The sequence below is a fragment of the Biomphalaria glabrata genome, chromosome 12 (genome assembly GCF_947242115.1).
Source record: "Biomphalaria glabrata chromosome 12, xgBioGlab47.1, whole genome shotgun sequence".
Taxonomy (NCBI): domain Eukaryota; kingdom Metazoa; phylum Mollusca; class Gastropoda; family Planorbidae; genus Biomphalaria; species Biomphalaria glabrata.
The window spans coordinates 26468941-26483615 of record NC_074722.1 but is presented as its reverse complement, the minus strand read 5'-3'; the positions used below and the strand labels follow the sequence as shown (position 1 = coordinate 26483615).

At 36.8% G+C, this 14675-nt stretch overlaps 2 protein-coding genes across 2 annotated transcripts; both read right to left on the bottom strand.

Moving 5' to 3' along the window:
* Positions 1 to 4585: 4585 nt before the first annotated feature.
* On the bottom strand, positions 4586 to 5416 carry LOC129921932 (probable ATP-dependent RNA helicase ddx20). The gene has a single exon (XM_056005301.1). The coding sequence runs from the start codon at positions 5414 to 5416 to the stop codon at positions 4586 to 4588; it is 831 nt and encodes a 276-aa protein (XP_055861276.1).
* Positions 5417 to 7327: 1911 nt separating this feature from the next.
* Positions 7328 to 13547, bottom strand: LOC106058571 (uncharacterized). The gene is made up of 4 exons (XM_056006857.1): positions 13388 to 13547; positions 12074 to 12246; positions 8660 to 8837; positions 7328 to 8312 (listed from the first exon to the last, which is right to left on the bottom strand). The coding sequence occupies exons 1-4, from the start codon at positions 13469 to 13471 to the stop codon at positions 7596 to 7598; spliced, it is 1152 nt and encodes a 383-aa protein (XP_055862832.1). The 5' UTR covers positions 13472 to 13547; the 3' UTR covers positions 7328 to 7595.
* Between the last annotated feature and the right edge of the window lie 1128 nt (positions 13548 to 14675).

Sequence of the window (14675 nt, the reverse complement as noted above, 5' to 3'; positions counted from 1 at the left end):
TATATCAACTCTGTCTGTCTGATAAATAGTTGGTACACGTTATTTCTCCCACACCCTATCTGGGATCAAGCTAAAATTTCGCACAATTATTCTTTTACCTGACAACACAAGAATCAATTTTAAAAAAATAACCAATTAGTTAATTAGCTATTGGTAATTAACTATTTTGTTTTGTAACGAACAAAGTAAAGAAATTGTACTTGACTGATGTGGTGGTATCTTATCTTCTTATCTTATATAATACAGACGTTACTTCAAAAAAGAAGATGATTACGTCCTACGCGTCATGCATTTAGTCATGCATATTAACCAATGACTTAAATTCAGCCAAGTCACTGGTTTTCCTGGCTAGCTCAGGCAACCCATTCCATGCTATAATAGCACTAGGGAAGAAGGAGTATTTGTACAAATTTGTCCTAGCATATGGGACGAGGAATGTGCCTTTATCTTTGTGTCTTTCAGAGTATTTTATTAAATTTTGTTTTTGTATTTGAAGATTATGGTTCAATGTTTTATGTATGATTGCTACTTTACTTTTGAGCCTTCTGTCCTGAAGGCTTTCTAAATTTAGTGATTTTACTAAAGGTGTTACTCTAGTCAAATGTGAATATTCGTTTGTTATGAATCTCACTGCTCTATTTTGTGACTGTTCCAGTTTTTTAATGTTTTCTTGAGTTGAGGGGTCCCAAACGGAGGATGCATATTCTATTATTGGCCTAACCAAGGTTAAATAACATTTTAGTTTTATGTTCTTATTTGATTTATAGAAATTTCTTTTAATAAATCCTAATGCTTTGTTTGATTTTTTTGTAGTTTCATCAATATGTGGATTCCATGACAGTTTTTCATTTATTATAACACCTAGGTATTTTGCGTTTTTAGTCTGTGTTACTGGTTTGCCATGAATAAGATAAGTGGAATTAATTTGTTTTAGTTTTTTTTGTTACTCTTAACAACTGACATTTTTCTGGGTGGAAAGACATGCTCCAATTTGATTCCCTTTTCTGTAATTCATCTAATTCTCTTTGTAAAATATCTGTGTCCTGTGTTGTTTTTATTGTTCTATATATTATGCAATCGTCTGCAAATAATCTGACTTTTGTTCCTGAACTAATGCAATTTGGTAAATCATTTATGTAAATTAAAAATAGTAGTGGACCCAAGACTGTTCCTTGAGGTACACCTGAGTTTACTGTTATCGGTGTTGATTTAGAGCCATTTATTATTACAGTTTGTTCTCTCCTTATCAGAAAATCTTTAATCCACTGATGCAGTGAACCATTAATGCCGAAAATATTTTAATTTTTTAAGCAAACTATGGTGGTGGACTTTGTCAAAAGCCTTAGAAAAATCTAGTAAGATAGCATCTATTTGTTCACTATTATCTAAACCTTTTGAAAAATCATCAATTAGTCCTATCAGTTGTGTTTCACATGATCTATATTTCCTAAAGCCATGTTGGTATGGTGTGACGACATTATGTTTGTCTAAGTGGTTTATGATGTTGCTAAATATTATGTGTTCTAGGATTTTACATGTGATGCTGGTAAGTGATACTGGTCTGTAGTTTCCTGGGTCAGATTTTTCTCCTTTTTTAAATAGGGGCACGACATTAGCTTCTTTCCAGTCCTTTGGTACTCTGCCCTGGTTAAGTGAAGCCTGAAAGAGTATTTTGAACACTGGGGCTAGCTCATTGCTTAGTTCTTTGAGTAATCTAGCTGGAATACCATGAGGTCCAGAAGCTTTATTTGGTTTGGTGTTGGCTAATAGTTTTTGAATTCCATTTTATTGTACTATGGGTTAGTTCCTGTTAAACTATGTAGAAAGAAAAAGGTGGCCGCTTTAGAGTTTAAAATTAACACTAGATAACTACAAAAATAATTTTAAAAAAACGTCTATTTTCATAAGCACTTTATCAATTCGTTACATGATGCCGACTCAAATCTATATTAACAATGACACATTGCTAGACACTATTGCTTTAGAGCTAATTCGCCATAATGCCTATACAGCCAGTCCGGCGGTGGTGTACCTTTCACAGCGATAACTACAATTTCGAGTAACACAGTGAAATATTGCTTTTGAATAGCAAGTTTTTAGTGTTACAGCAGGTCCATTGGTCCATTCTCTTCCGTGGACATGAGGGGAGGGGTATATGGGAGTAAGTCTCCCTGCTTACCAAAACACAATAAAGCTTGAGTCGGATTCGAACTTGTGCCATCCCCTTCCCTCCCCCAAGCGACTCAATCAAATGCATATTGTAAATGTATCCATTTTATAAACATCAAGTTGAGATGGCTGAGTGGTCGTGTGGTATTTGCTCTGGACTGGGAGATTTGGGTTAGGAAAATATCTGAAGTAAAATAAATGCCCCTTTAGGCCCTTGCGATCTATGGGGCAGCTGATGTGAAGGTCATCAGTTTCTGTGGCCTACAGTTAACGAGGGTGTCATGTGGCCAGCACAACGACCAACCGTCTTTACTTTCCCCCAACTAATGCCAGGTATCCATTAGAGCTGGGCGGACTCGGAAGTGCCCTAAAGATTCCAAAAAGTAAAAATCCCAGTCTTCGCCATGATTCGAACCCGGGACTCCGAGGTTCGGAAGCCAAGTACTTTACCACTCGGCCACCGCGCCACCTCAAATCCGAAAAAACGTCCGAAAATAATTGAATCTGAGATCTGGTGCAGTTCCAAACTAGAATCCAAAAACCGTAACTCACATCCAGACCAAGAATAATGTGCATTCATGCTGTTAGCTCTTCTGACGTCATCTTCCGTTGACGTCGTAGCATTCATTCAGGCATCCCCACCTCGCTGTGAAATCTAATCCAAAGGATAAGCAACTTGAATGATTGCAACGTAGGTGAGAAACATGACAAACTCGTATTGAAATGAATGGGGGAATTTATCGCGAATGTGTATGTGGGTATCTATGGCGACATTGCCTTGGGGCAATATATATATATATTAATGGCGGAAGGGTGGGGGGGGGCAACGGGGGGATTCCCCCGCCCCAAAACTCTCTCCGAATAAAATCTAGCTACGCCCAATTAAGTATAATAATAATAAGGCGTGTCTTCGAGTCTGAAGAGAAGTGAGGAGTGCAGTATTTCCCGTGGCTGCGCAGCCCCATCTGTGACCTATATATTTTGCCACCCCAGGGCAAGCATAACCATTGTCCGTAGGTGGTCGATTTAGATTTTCTTTTCGCCGTCTGCGTTTGTCCTCGGCAGCGGATTTTCTTTTGGTCTCAAATGTGTATCCCGCGGCCTTTGTGAGTGACCACCAGCTCTCTCGTTCTGAGGGCGCATGCAACCAGGTGCTCTCTTCTATGTCAGCCAAGGAAAGTTGACGCCTAAGCTGGTCTTTGAAGCGTTTACGTGGGGCGCCTCTGTTACGTCGACCACCTTTCAGCTCACCAAAAAAAGAACTGCCTTTGTCATAAGTTCGTCTCCCATACGGGATATATACATATCTTATCTTATATGATACAGACGTTACTTCAAAAAAGAAGATGATTACGTCCTACGCGTCATGCACTTAGTCAGACATATGACTTAAATTCTGCCAAGTCACTGGTTTTCGAGGCTAGCTCAGGCAACCCATTCCATGCTCTAATAGTGCTATGGAAGAAGGAGCATTTGTACAAATTTGTTCTAGCATATAGAACGAGGAATGTGCCTTTATCTTTGTGTCTTTCTGAGTATTTTATTAGATTTTGTTTTTGTATTTGAAGATTATGGTTCAATGTTTTATGTATAATTGCTATTTTACTTTAAGTCTTCTCTCCTGAAGGCGTTCTAAATTTAGTGATTTTCCTATAGGTGTTACTCTAGTCAAATGTATTCGGTTGTTATGAATCGCACTGCTCTATTTTCTGTCTGTTCTAGTTTCTTAATATTTCTTGAGTTGAGGGATCCCAAACAGAGGATGCATATTCTATTATTGGCCTAACTAAGGTTAAATAACATTTTAGTTTTATTTTCTTTTTTATTTATAGAATAGAAATATATATTATAAGACCAATCTTCCAGTTACAGATTATCGCTATGGCTGTCTGGTCGTGTGGTATGTACTTTGGACTGTCGTTTGTTGGTCTTGATGTTCCTGGTCTTGAACCCTGCCCACCCTCGTCGTCCTAATTGGGGTTTGGGCTAGAGTGTAATTATCTTTAAATCTGATGATTCATCCGAAATGTAAAAAAAAAAAACTATACAACTTTAATTTGGCAAATGAAATCTTAGAAGAAATAATAGCTATGAGGAGGATGCATGACCACGCGAAGACCTGTTCATAGAGGTTTCAACCAACATAAGAAATATTTCTGTTTTATGGGAGAAATGTGTGGGAGTGACTACTAATGATGGCTGAAGTATGGATGGACGCCACAGCGGACTGGCAACAAGAGGTATGAGAAAGGTTGTCGAGTCAACTTCATTGTTTGTTCATCAACAAATTCTCTTTGCCAAGGTTTTGAACCTGGACCTTGTGATGAGCTACTAAAACGTTGTGTTGTTGATTGTTTTTTTTTATTTGAAACATGAAAAAAAATATTTTGTAGACAGAGAAATCAAAGCAAATATCTCAATTGAAAGATCCGTCATGGCTGTGGGATTTGGTGTCATAATACCACGGGTTGTTAGTGGTATACTGGTAATAGGATGTGGAGTCATAATACCACGGGTTGTTAGTGGTATACTGGCAATAGGATGTGGAGTCAAAATACCACGGGTTGTTAGTGGTATACTGGTAATAGGATGTGGAGTCACAATACCACGGGTTGTTAGTGGTATACTGGTAATAGGATGTGGAGTCATAATACAACGGGTTGTTAGTGGTATACTGGTAATAGGATGTGGAGTCACAATACCACGGGTTGTTAGTGGTATACTGGTAATAGGATGTGGAGTCATAATACAACGGGTTGTTAGTGGTATACTGGTAATAGGATGTGGAGTCATAATACCACGGATTGTTAGTGGTGTACTGGTAATAGGATGTGGAGTCATAATACAACGGGTTGTTAGTGGTATACTGGTAATAGGATGTGGAGTCATAATACCACGGGTTGTTAGTGGTATACTGGCAATAGGATGTGGAGTCACAATACCACGGGTTGTTAGTGGTATACTGGTAATAGGATGTGGAGTCATAATACAACGGGTTGTTAGTGGTATACTGGTAATAGGATGTGGAGTCATAATACCACGGGTTGTTAGTGGTGTACTGGTAATAGGATGTGGAGTCATAATACCACGGGTTGTTAGTGGTATACTGGTAATAGGATGTGGAGTCATAATACCACGGGTTGTTAGTGGTATACTGGTAATAGGATGTGGAGTCATAATACCACGGGTTATTAGTGGTATACTGGTAATATGTTGTGCTGTTATATACAGACGGATGTGGAGTCATAATACCACGGGTTATTAGTGGTATACTGGTAATATGTTGTGCTGTTATATACAGACGGAGCTCCAGGGTAGCTGATACCGGTCTCTCTAGCATCGACTCCGCAAATGTCCTGATAGTTCAAGTTGTCCAGCGTCAGCTGTTGAGTTTGAAGTGAGTTGCTGTCCTTGCCCACCCCGGTGTTGATGAAGTTGACTGTCTCGTTGTTGTACTGGTCAGCACTGACAACAATCTGAATACATTCCAATACCAAAAAAAAAAAAGGGAAAAAGAAAAAGCTAAATATTTCATAAAAAACCTCTTTGGCAATTTTATGCGAAATCGTGTCACATCTGAATGAACCCAGTAACAAACTACTTCATTTGTCTTCGTATGTCTAAGCTAACAAAAGTGCTTTCAAACGAAATCACAACTCTTCATTATGAAGACTGAAACATTGACCTTGTCACTTCCCAACTTGTACATTTCCACAAAATTATAAATAGCTAAATATGTCTTTATCGAAAGAAAAAAATTATCCTACTTTTAAGGCTATTGAAGAATATTTTCAGTGAAATATTTCTGGATTTGTCATAGTTTGACAAATGACATGTGTGTTTTCGAAAATTCATATGCGGCCCCTAAGTGAAATGCCGCCAAAAGTTACTAGAACTGATTGACTTACAAAGCCAGACATCTACGTCTGCAGAAACTTGTCCGAATCTCCGAAAACAAACGTGAAGGATGATCCCAATGTTTACAAGCAGTGATGTGTGTGTGGACCAACGTTTTCAGTGAGGAAACTGGAGACACACGTTACGTCATCGTTTCACGAACGAGAACTCAGTGCTACCACTTGGTGGCTCATCTGTGCAGCATGATATGCAGAAGTTTGTTTAGGATAAACTGCTAACATCCCATTAATAAAAATAGATATATGAATAATAAATAAGAACTAGACCCACGGTATTCTAAAAAAAAGTCTCAAGTTTCAAGTCAATTTCAGTTCGGTTAATATGGCTCGTAGACCGAATTAGGTTGGACATCACTGGTCTATATCTATTACAAATTTAATTACATCACTGATCCAAACTAATTAATACGACTACACTTAATATAAGCTTTGTTTGTTTTTTTAAGTATTTTTATTTTATTTTTCTAAAGTGGATTTCCTAATGTTGGACATTTTTAAATTGTAACAAATCTAATAATTTTCATTTTATTAGTATTATATGTGGTAAAAAAAATGTCTGTGGTAATTGGGAATTGTCAAATTTGATAACCAAATTAAAAATCAAAATGTCCTTGTAAAATGTATAATGTATATAAATATTTGCATTAATCACATACATGACTCCGGGCAGATGAGAGGTTTTCAATATTGAAAAGAAAAAAAAGAAAATGTTTGCGCATCTCTGGAAGACAAAACTACAAAATTAGCAAAAGACACAAGGCAGTTTGAACAATGGGGCCATTGGTGTAATAGTTCGCCTAAGGACTAGAAAGAATCATAAGTTAGAATTTTTATGGGTTAATGTTATGTTTAAGATTTATGAAAATCTCTACATTAGGCTACAATTTGGCTGACACTGCTTTTCGGTTTAGTTTAGTAAAAAAGGTAGTATTAACCCTTTCTCTCCTGATTGACGATACCATCGTTGATTTGACCCCATTAAATTAACTAAATTTTTGGGTTCATAAACTTTAATTTGTGTTATATAAAAAGGGCATGCAATTATCTATACCAATTATAACATGGTCTGATTCAAAGAAGAACGTTATTGAAGTTAAACCCTTACAGGCTAGTGAAATACTAATGGGAAAAATGAATAATTCCTTCTGGGCGCAGGAAATAATTGCGGAGAGACAGAGTTAAAACATAACTCACACACAAAACCTAAAATAAACAAAGAAAATAAAATCAAAATCAAATAATTTACCTAATTTTCAATGTTTATTTTCTTTTTTTTTTTTTTTTAGTTCTTATTGCAAGCAAAAAATTAACCAAACAAAATAGTACGTCCAGAGAAACAAGTAAAGAGAGAGAAGAGAAAGGGGTGGAGGGGGAGAGCAGTTAATTCTACCACACTCTACGACTTTAATAGCCATAGAGAAAAAAAGAAATAAAGAGAGAAAGAGTGACAGAGAAAAAGAAAGAGAAAGCTCAGTAAATGCAGCCATGCTTTACAACATGTCAGGTCCATTAATATCCCAAATAACGCAGCAACTGGGTCAAAAGTAAGCTGGCCTGTTCTTGACTGTACCTCTCTGAATTCAGCTGCTGGATGACCTGCTGGACCAAAGAGGCCACGTAATCTTTGGACGGGAAGGCGGACGCTACTGGGGTGTAAGGGTTGTAGTAAGGGTTGCCCGTGGAGTAGGGGTCATAGGTGGTACTTTCGTAATAGTAAGGATAGCCAGTAGAGTATTGGTAATAGGATGTGGAGTCATAATACCATGGGTAGTTAGTGGTATACTGGTAATAGGATGTGGAGTCATAATACCACGGGTTGTTAGTGGTGTACTGGTAATAGGATGTGGAGTCATAATACCACGGGTTGTTTGTGGTGTACTGGTAATAGGATGTGGAGTCATAATACCACGGGTTGTTAGTGGTATACTGGTAATAGGATGTGGAGTCATAATACCACGGGTTGTTAGTGGTGTACTGGTAATAGAATGTGGAGTCATAATACCACGGGTTATTAGTGGTGTACTGGTAATATGTTGTGCTGTTATATACAGACGGAGCTCCAGGGTAGCTAATACCGGTCTCTCTAGCATCGACTCCGCAAATGTCCTGATAGTTCAAGTTGTCCAGAGTCAGCGGTTGAGTTTGAAGTGAGCTGCTGTCCTTGCCCACCCCGGTTTTGATGATGTTTACTGTCTCGTTGTTATACTGGGCAGCACTGACCACAATCTGAATACATTCCAATACCAAAAAAAAAAGAGAAAAATTAGCAAAATATTTCAAAACAAAAAAGCTTTCAGGAGCACAAAAGTACGAGAAAAAATCTCTCAATATTATAAGATGTGTTTCCTCTTGCGTTAGCAAAAAAAAAATTAATTAATTACCTCTATTTAATTAAAAATTGGAAGTTTTTTTTTTTTATTGATTCTTGTTTTGTTGGAAACAATAAAAGGTTTGTCCAAAGCTTGGTCGTATAGTACATGTTTAATAACTTATCTTATTTCCATCAGCCTTCTACTCAACATAAAGCTATCTGAGAAAAGTCAAATTTGTGAGACATTATAGGATACACTTACATCAAATCCACGAGCATTAACACTATAATCCGTCTTGAAGTTCAGGGTAAACTCATTGTACGCTGGTAAGATGTACTGGAATACATTACCGCTGGCCCAGTTTCCGCAATATCTGACCCCGTTAATACATAGATAATCAAAGTCACACATCACTATGTATAGTTCAAGGTCAAGAGTTCTGCATACAAAATGAGAACACAAATTATAATAAATTTTAAACAATTTTAAAGTTAGCAATAATTTTCTATGCTGTCTCTGGCATTGTAAACTTAGAAAGTAGATAAGATTTAGAAAGAAGAAACTTATTGATGTCTACTTTTAGTCATATTTATTTCATGTGAATCACTTTGGTTATAGCAAAGGATGAGTTCCAAGACGTGTGGTAGACGCTTAGGACTCAGGATGGTAAGAGTTAAACATCCGTCCTTCGGTCATCTCCAGTCGTCAAATAGTGACAAGTGAAATTCTCTTAGACCAATAGTACGTATTGGCCTGATATTTATGTAGGGTTTTTTTTTTTTTGTTTGTTTGTTTGTTTGTTGTTGTGGTTGTTGGTGTGTTCATACCAAACTTATAATTAACTCACTCCGTCTTTCTGTCTGTCTAAGACGTATTCTTTGACACTTTTTTTGTCTCCCACTCACCATTGACTGATCATGTTGAATGTTGCATAATAATTTATAATCGATGACTATACATCAATCAATAAAAAAATTAACCAATCAGTTAATCAATTAATGATAATTAATTAATTGTGTTTAAAATAGAGAAAGGGGGGAGTTTCATCTAGTAATATTGAGATATTTAGCAGTATTTTGCGGTTCTGTCAGCATGTTTAGGAGAAGGCAATGAAAATAATGGAATTGTCTTCCATTCCATTTCAATTTTCGACCTGCATATGTGTCCACGTCTGGTAGAGTTCCATGGAGGTCTACATATTTTTTCCATATATTTTCTTTTAATTTTTTAAGATCTTAACGGAGCGAATAAATAGAATGGACAAAAAGAAAAAAGAGGCTTTTTGGTGGCTAAAAATATATTTGGTACTAAATGGCATTTATTTTGCGGTTCTTCCCCTAAAAATAAGCGTAATTGTTAATAAAGTATTTTTTTTTTTTATTTTGCTTGATGCATGATGAATTTTTTGAGAACCTTTTGAGTTTGTTTTTTGTTTGTTTATTTTGTTTTTCTTTTTATATTTCCTTACACCCACTATCTATGATGTTAACTTAGACATTTTCTTTTTTAGTATCCACACGTGTGGCTGTTGTATGAAATGCTAAACACGTGACTAATTAATGCTTTAAAATGCAGATCCAGCCCAAGAGACAACCAAAGAAGTCCCTCTGTAAACTAAGTATCAAAATGAAGAAAAAGCAACCACAAACTCTTTAGAGGCTGTCAAGCAAGAAGAGACTGCGCCGGCTGGCGGATTCGATAGTTGACACCTGTCATTTCTCCGTAGATACAGTTAAGAAGAAGTCCAATGAATTTTGTATCCTTTAACTAAATCTTGATTCTGGAAATGCCAGTGAAAGCCATAAGTTTTTGTTCAAGATAATAATAAGGCCATGATGTTACCATGATGTTACCATGATGTTACCATGATGTTACCATGATGTTACCAAACTGAAGCTCAGGATTGGTTTATCTGAGATCAAATGCATAGAAAGTAAAGGCGAAAAAATAGGGGAGGGGGTAGGAAACTAACACATTTGATCTCACACCAGGGAGTGCCAAGACAAATACGAACAATAAAAAAAGAATAACTTCAGTGAAGGGAACATCAAGAATCAAGCTATAGTATAGGATATTTCTAACTGGATCTGCCAGGACAGCGCGAAACAAACTACTGCCCGAGGGCCACTGAGAACTCCCTTATGTGTGTACTGTTTATTAAATTTCGTCTATGCTCAGTTTTATTAAACAATTTTCAGCGGCCCCCGAAAGGGGAAAAGACGCTATTAGTTTTATATGGTCTGTCCTTCCGTCCGGCCCGTTTAGATCTCGTAAACTAGAAAAGATATTGAAAATCTGACATCATGATATTTTGAACCATTCAAAGTTCTGATGCAACGGTTATTTTTTTCTTTTCTGAAAGCGAAAAATTTAATTTTAAAATCAACTATGCAAGCAGTTTTTTGGAATAAGAATTTAACATTTTTACAACTATTCACTATTAATAGTAACAAACACGAAAGGCTATTTAGTAAGGGTTACGTCCTTTTACCATATTTTACCACATTTATGCAAATGGTTTTTGATTTATTGTATTGCTAAGTTAAGTAAGTTCTGACATACCAACTATTACATTTACAAAAAAATGTTTACTTTTTTTGAAAGAGAAAAAATCTATTTAATATGCATATAAGTGGAACATAATTTAAAACAACAAATAGTAAGTAGTTTTTCATATTATCGCGTGAGCTGCAATGACAAATAAAATGCACCACAGACATAGGAAACTGAACTAAAGGATTTTTTTTTTTACAGAAATGTTGATTTTTCTGGGACTTTGAATAGGAGAGTGACCAATTACAAAACAACTAGATCAAATAGATAATCATTATCAGTTAGGCCAGGTTCACATCTAGCTTCACCTTTACTTTCACCTATCCATTGGTGTGGTGGACCGTTGGGGCACCACACAGGATCAGTCAACCTTCTTTTTCCATTTTTCTCTGTCATTTGCCTTTGATATAATTTCATTATGATATTCTTCCTGAAAATATCGAAAACTTCCTTGTACCTGCCTGGTTGGACCACTTCGGATGCCGATTTTGAGTTTGTGTTTATACGCAAACTGTCTTTGTAACCTTGTTTGTTTTGTTTTAGTTGATGTGGCCAGTGAGACACACGTCAAAAATGTTTAGGGCCGAAAAAGTTTGGGAATCACTGTTCTATGTCTGGGTGTAAATCATGAGGAACAGTAATAAACAAATGTTTTGATGAAGTGAAGATTTGTTGCCCAAACCTTAAAAATACCACAGATCAGGAACAGAAAGACAGTAGAATGTCCGCCTTTCAGAACTTGCTATATATGAGGCAGATGATATAAAGACCATCTGTTTTTGTAGCTGACAGTTTAACGAGGGTGTCAGGTGGCCAGCACAACGACCAACTGCCTTAACTTTCTCCAACTAATGTCAGGTACCTATTAGAGTCTGGTGGACTCAGGGGCGTCCAAAAAATCAGGAAATTAAAAATCCTGGTTATCACAGAGATTCAAAACCTAGACTTTACCACCTAGCCACCACAAACCCGGAAAATCAGTAGGCGTGCAAAATTACCTTTAGCTAGCAACCTTTCAAAATCATACTTCGTTTAGAAGTCTATGTTTACTGATTACTGATCTAGATTCGATTATCCAATCCGACCTACCCTGCTCCATTTTATACATATTTTGTTACTTACTTGATATTTAGTGTGAGTAAAAGGTCCTGTGAGTCAGACTTTAAGGTCACGTGACATCGCGTATTGGTTGAGTAAAAGCCATTGTCATAGTTTGGGCTTTTGATCTCCAGTGTTGTGCCAGGAATCACTTGAGCCTCATTGTCCAGGCACATATTCAGTTGGGAAGGCGTGGTCTGAAGGGAGTGCCCAAAAAAATAAAGTCTTTTTATAATTTAGATCTTAATGGGACATCATACATCAATCAAAAATTCAAATAACTAACTGGTGACTGTTGTATGCTTTAGTCCTATATTGAATAGGGGGTTTTGACGTAAATAAAATTTGGAGGGGGGTTTAAACTCAAAATCCTCCTTGGTTATGCTCATGGAAATATGTGATTGTCGTTTACTTTAATTTTTTTTTAATAGAAGAAGGTTTTTTTTAGCTCCACCCCCCCCCCTTTTCCGGCTGCACTGGGGTAATTGATGGTTTAAAATTACAATCTCATTTAAAATAAACAAAATCAAAGCTAAAAATAAGTCCAGTCACAAAGTTCCACCCCCTCCCTGAAGGGGGAGGAATTTCAATTTGTTGGAGTGGGGTTTATATATACACACACACCCCATTCTGGCTACGCCCATGCCATGCGTTATATGGAAACTTTGACGATAAGTTGTGTAGGTTAGTATTCACGATATAGCACAAAGAAATGGAAACAAAAAAAAATAGCGTATATTTTTATTTGAAGTTAATATAACTTAGCTTTCTTCTTGGAGGCTGACTGCAGAGCTAGAGAGGAGCAGCCTAGCAATGGAATTGAGATGCTACTGAAGGATCCTAGGTATCACTTTTAAAGACCACATCACAAACGAAGAGATTAGAGACAGGGTTTCTACACAGTTTGGACCCCACGATGACCTGCTAACTATGGTAAAAAAAAAACGCAAACTAAAACCCTATGGCCATATTACAAGGTCTTTGGAATTCTCAAAGACCTTCCTTAAGGGAACGGTACCATGAAAAAGAAGAGGCAGACAGGAGAAAGCGATGTGAAGACAACATAAAGAATGGACGCGCTTGCCATTGAAAGAGGTTTTATCCAAGGCAAAAGACATAGAAGAATGAAGAAAGACTAAGGGATAGGTAAAAGGGAGCTTTCTTCTAGTCGAGTTTTTTTTTTTTTTTTACATCTAATGTAATTCGTTGACTTATTACGATGAAAGTAAAGATTTTCTTATTTAGGCTGTCTGAAACAGTAGAAAAGATTATTTAGCCTAACATCAAAGCTGTTTTGTCAAACTCTACCCTCTGCTAAACAATTGGTATACAATTTACCTGTCTGGAGTCCAGAACTCGAGCGCTTGACCACACCAACAAGCTACTGACCACACAGAAAAATAGTTTCAGCATGGTGGACATAATAAGCTGACAAGTGGGGTACAGATAGTGCACTCACACCTGAAGTCTTTATATCATGGATGAAGTCATCATGAATCATCGGGACATCTGCTCTCAGACACATAGGTTATCATCTCCCATCACCTGGTCATTTCGGAAAGAAGGTCAACAGCGCAGTCAAAGGTTGACACTCAATATTGAAACAAAAAAGACATTCGCCTCTATATAGGATCTCAAACAAAAACATATTTACAAAACGAAGATTAATGAGTGTGTGTGTGTGTGCGTGTTTCTGGTGTAATCTAGAGTAAAGGTGGGTAGATAGTTTAGTTGCGTAGGCGGAATAGATTCTTATGAAAGCTGAAAATGGAGAGAACACGCGAGAGATGTGGGACAGAACGATGTATAATTTTAGTGTGTTCTATCTTGTTTAATTTATCGTTTATTTTATTAGTGTTTCTACATACATTGAGGTTCAAAGCTGTGTATATTTTTAAATAAAATTTATCTTCAGGTTGTTTAGAAAAAAAGTTAGTTCAAGATTATTTGAAGTTCTGCATTAAAAATAAAATAACGCCTAGAACTTTAGCGATCACTATAGTATGTGGGTAGTTAGCATTCAATAGAACAAAGATTATCTATGTAGGTTGACACGTAGCAGACTAGCTGCGTCTAATTTTAACTTTACCCAGCTGTATCTGTTCTGTTGTCACAGATTTGGTGTCAGATCTGGAGTCAGATTGGATGTCAGATTAAGTCTCAGATCTAGTGTCAGATTGATTTAAAGCTGTGGTATCAGGTATTGCTTTCTAAATTGCTAAAAGTACATTTTATTTGTATCAAGTGGTGTCGTTAGTTCATTTTGTTTTAGGTCTAATTCTATACATAGAATCTAGAATCTGTACGAATAATGGAATTATTCGATCCTCCTAAACCGTTGTCACTATACGGTAATCTGTCTGAAAGATGGAAAAAATGGAGACAAAGTTTTGAACTGTTTATGGTCGCCACTGAGAAGAATACGAAGCCCAAGCCAGTGAAGAAAGCTGTATTGTTACACCTGATCGGTGAACCCGCTCGATACATCTACAGTACGTGAAGATGAGACTGCAGACAAAGTAATTAAAAGGTCATTTTTTGCCTAAGTCCAACACTGTGTATGACAGGTGTAAATTCTTCACAAGAAATTAGAAGGACGATGAAACGTTTGAACAGTATTATACTG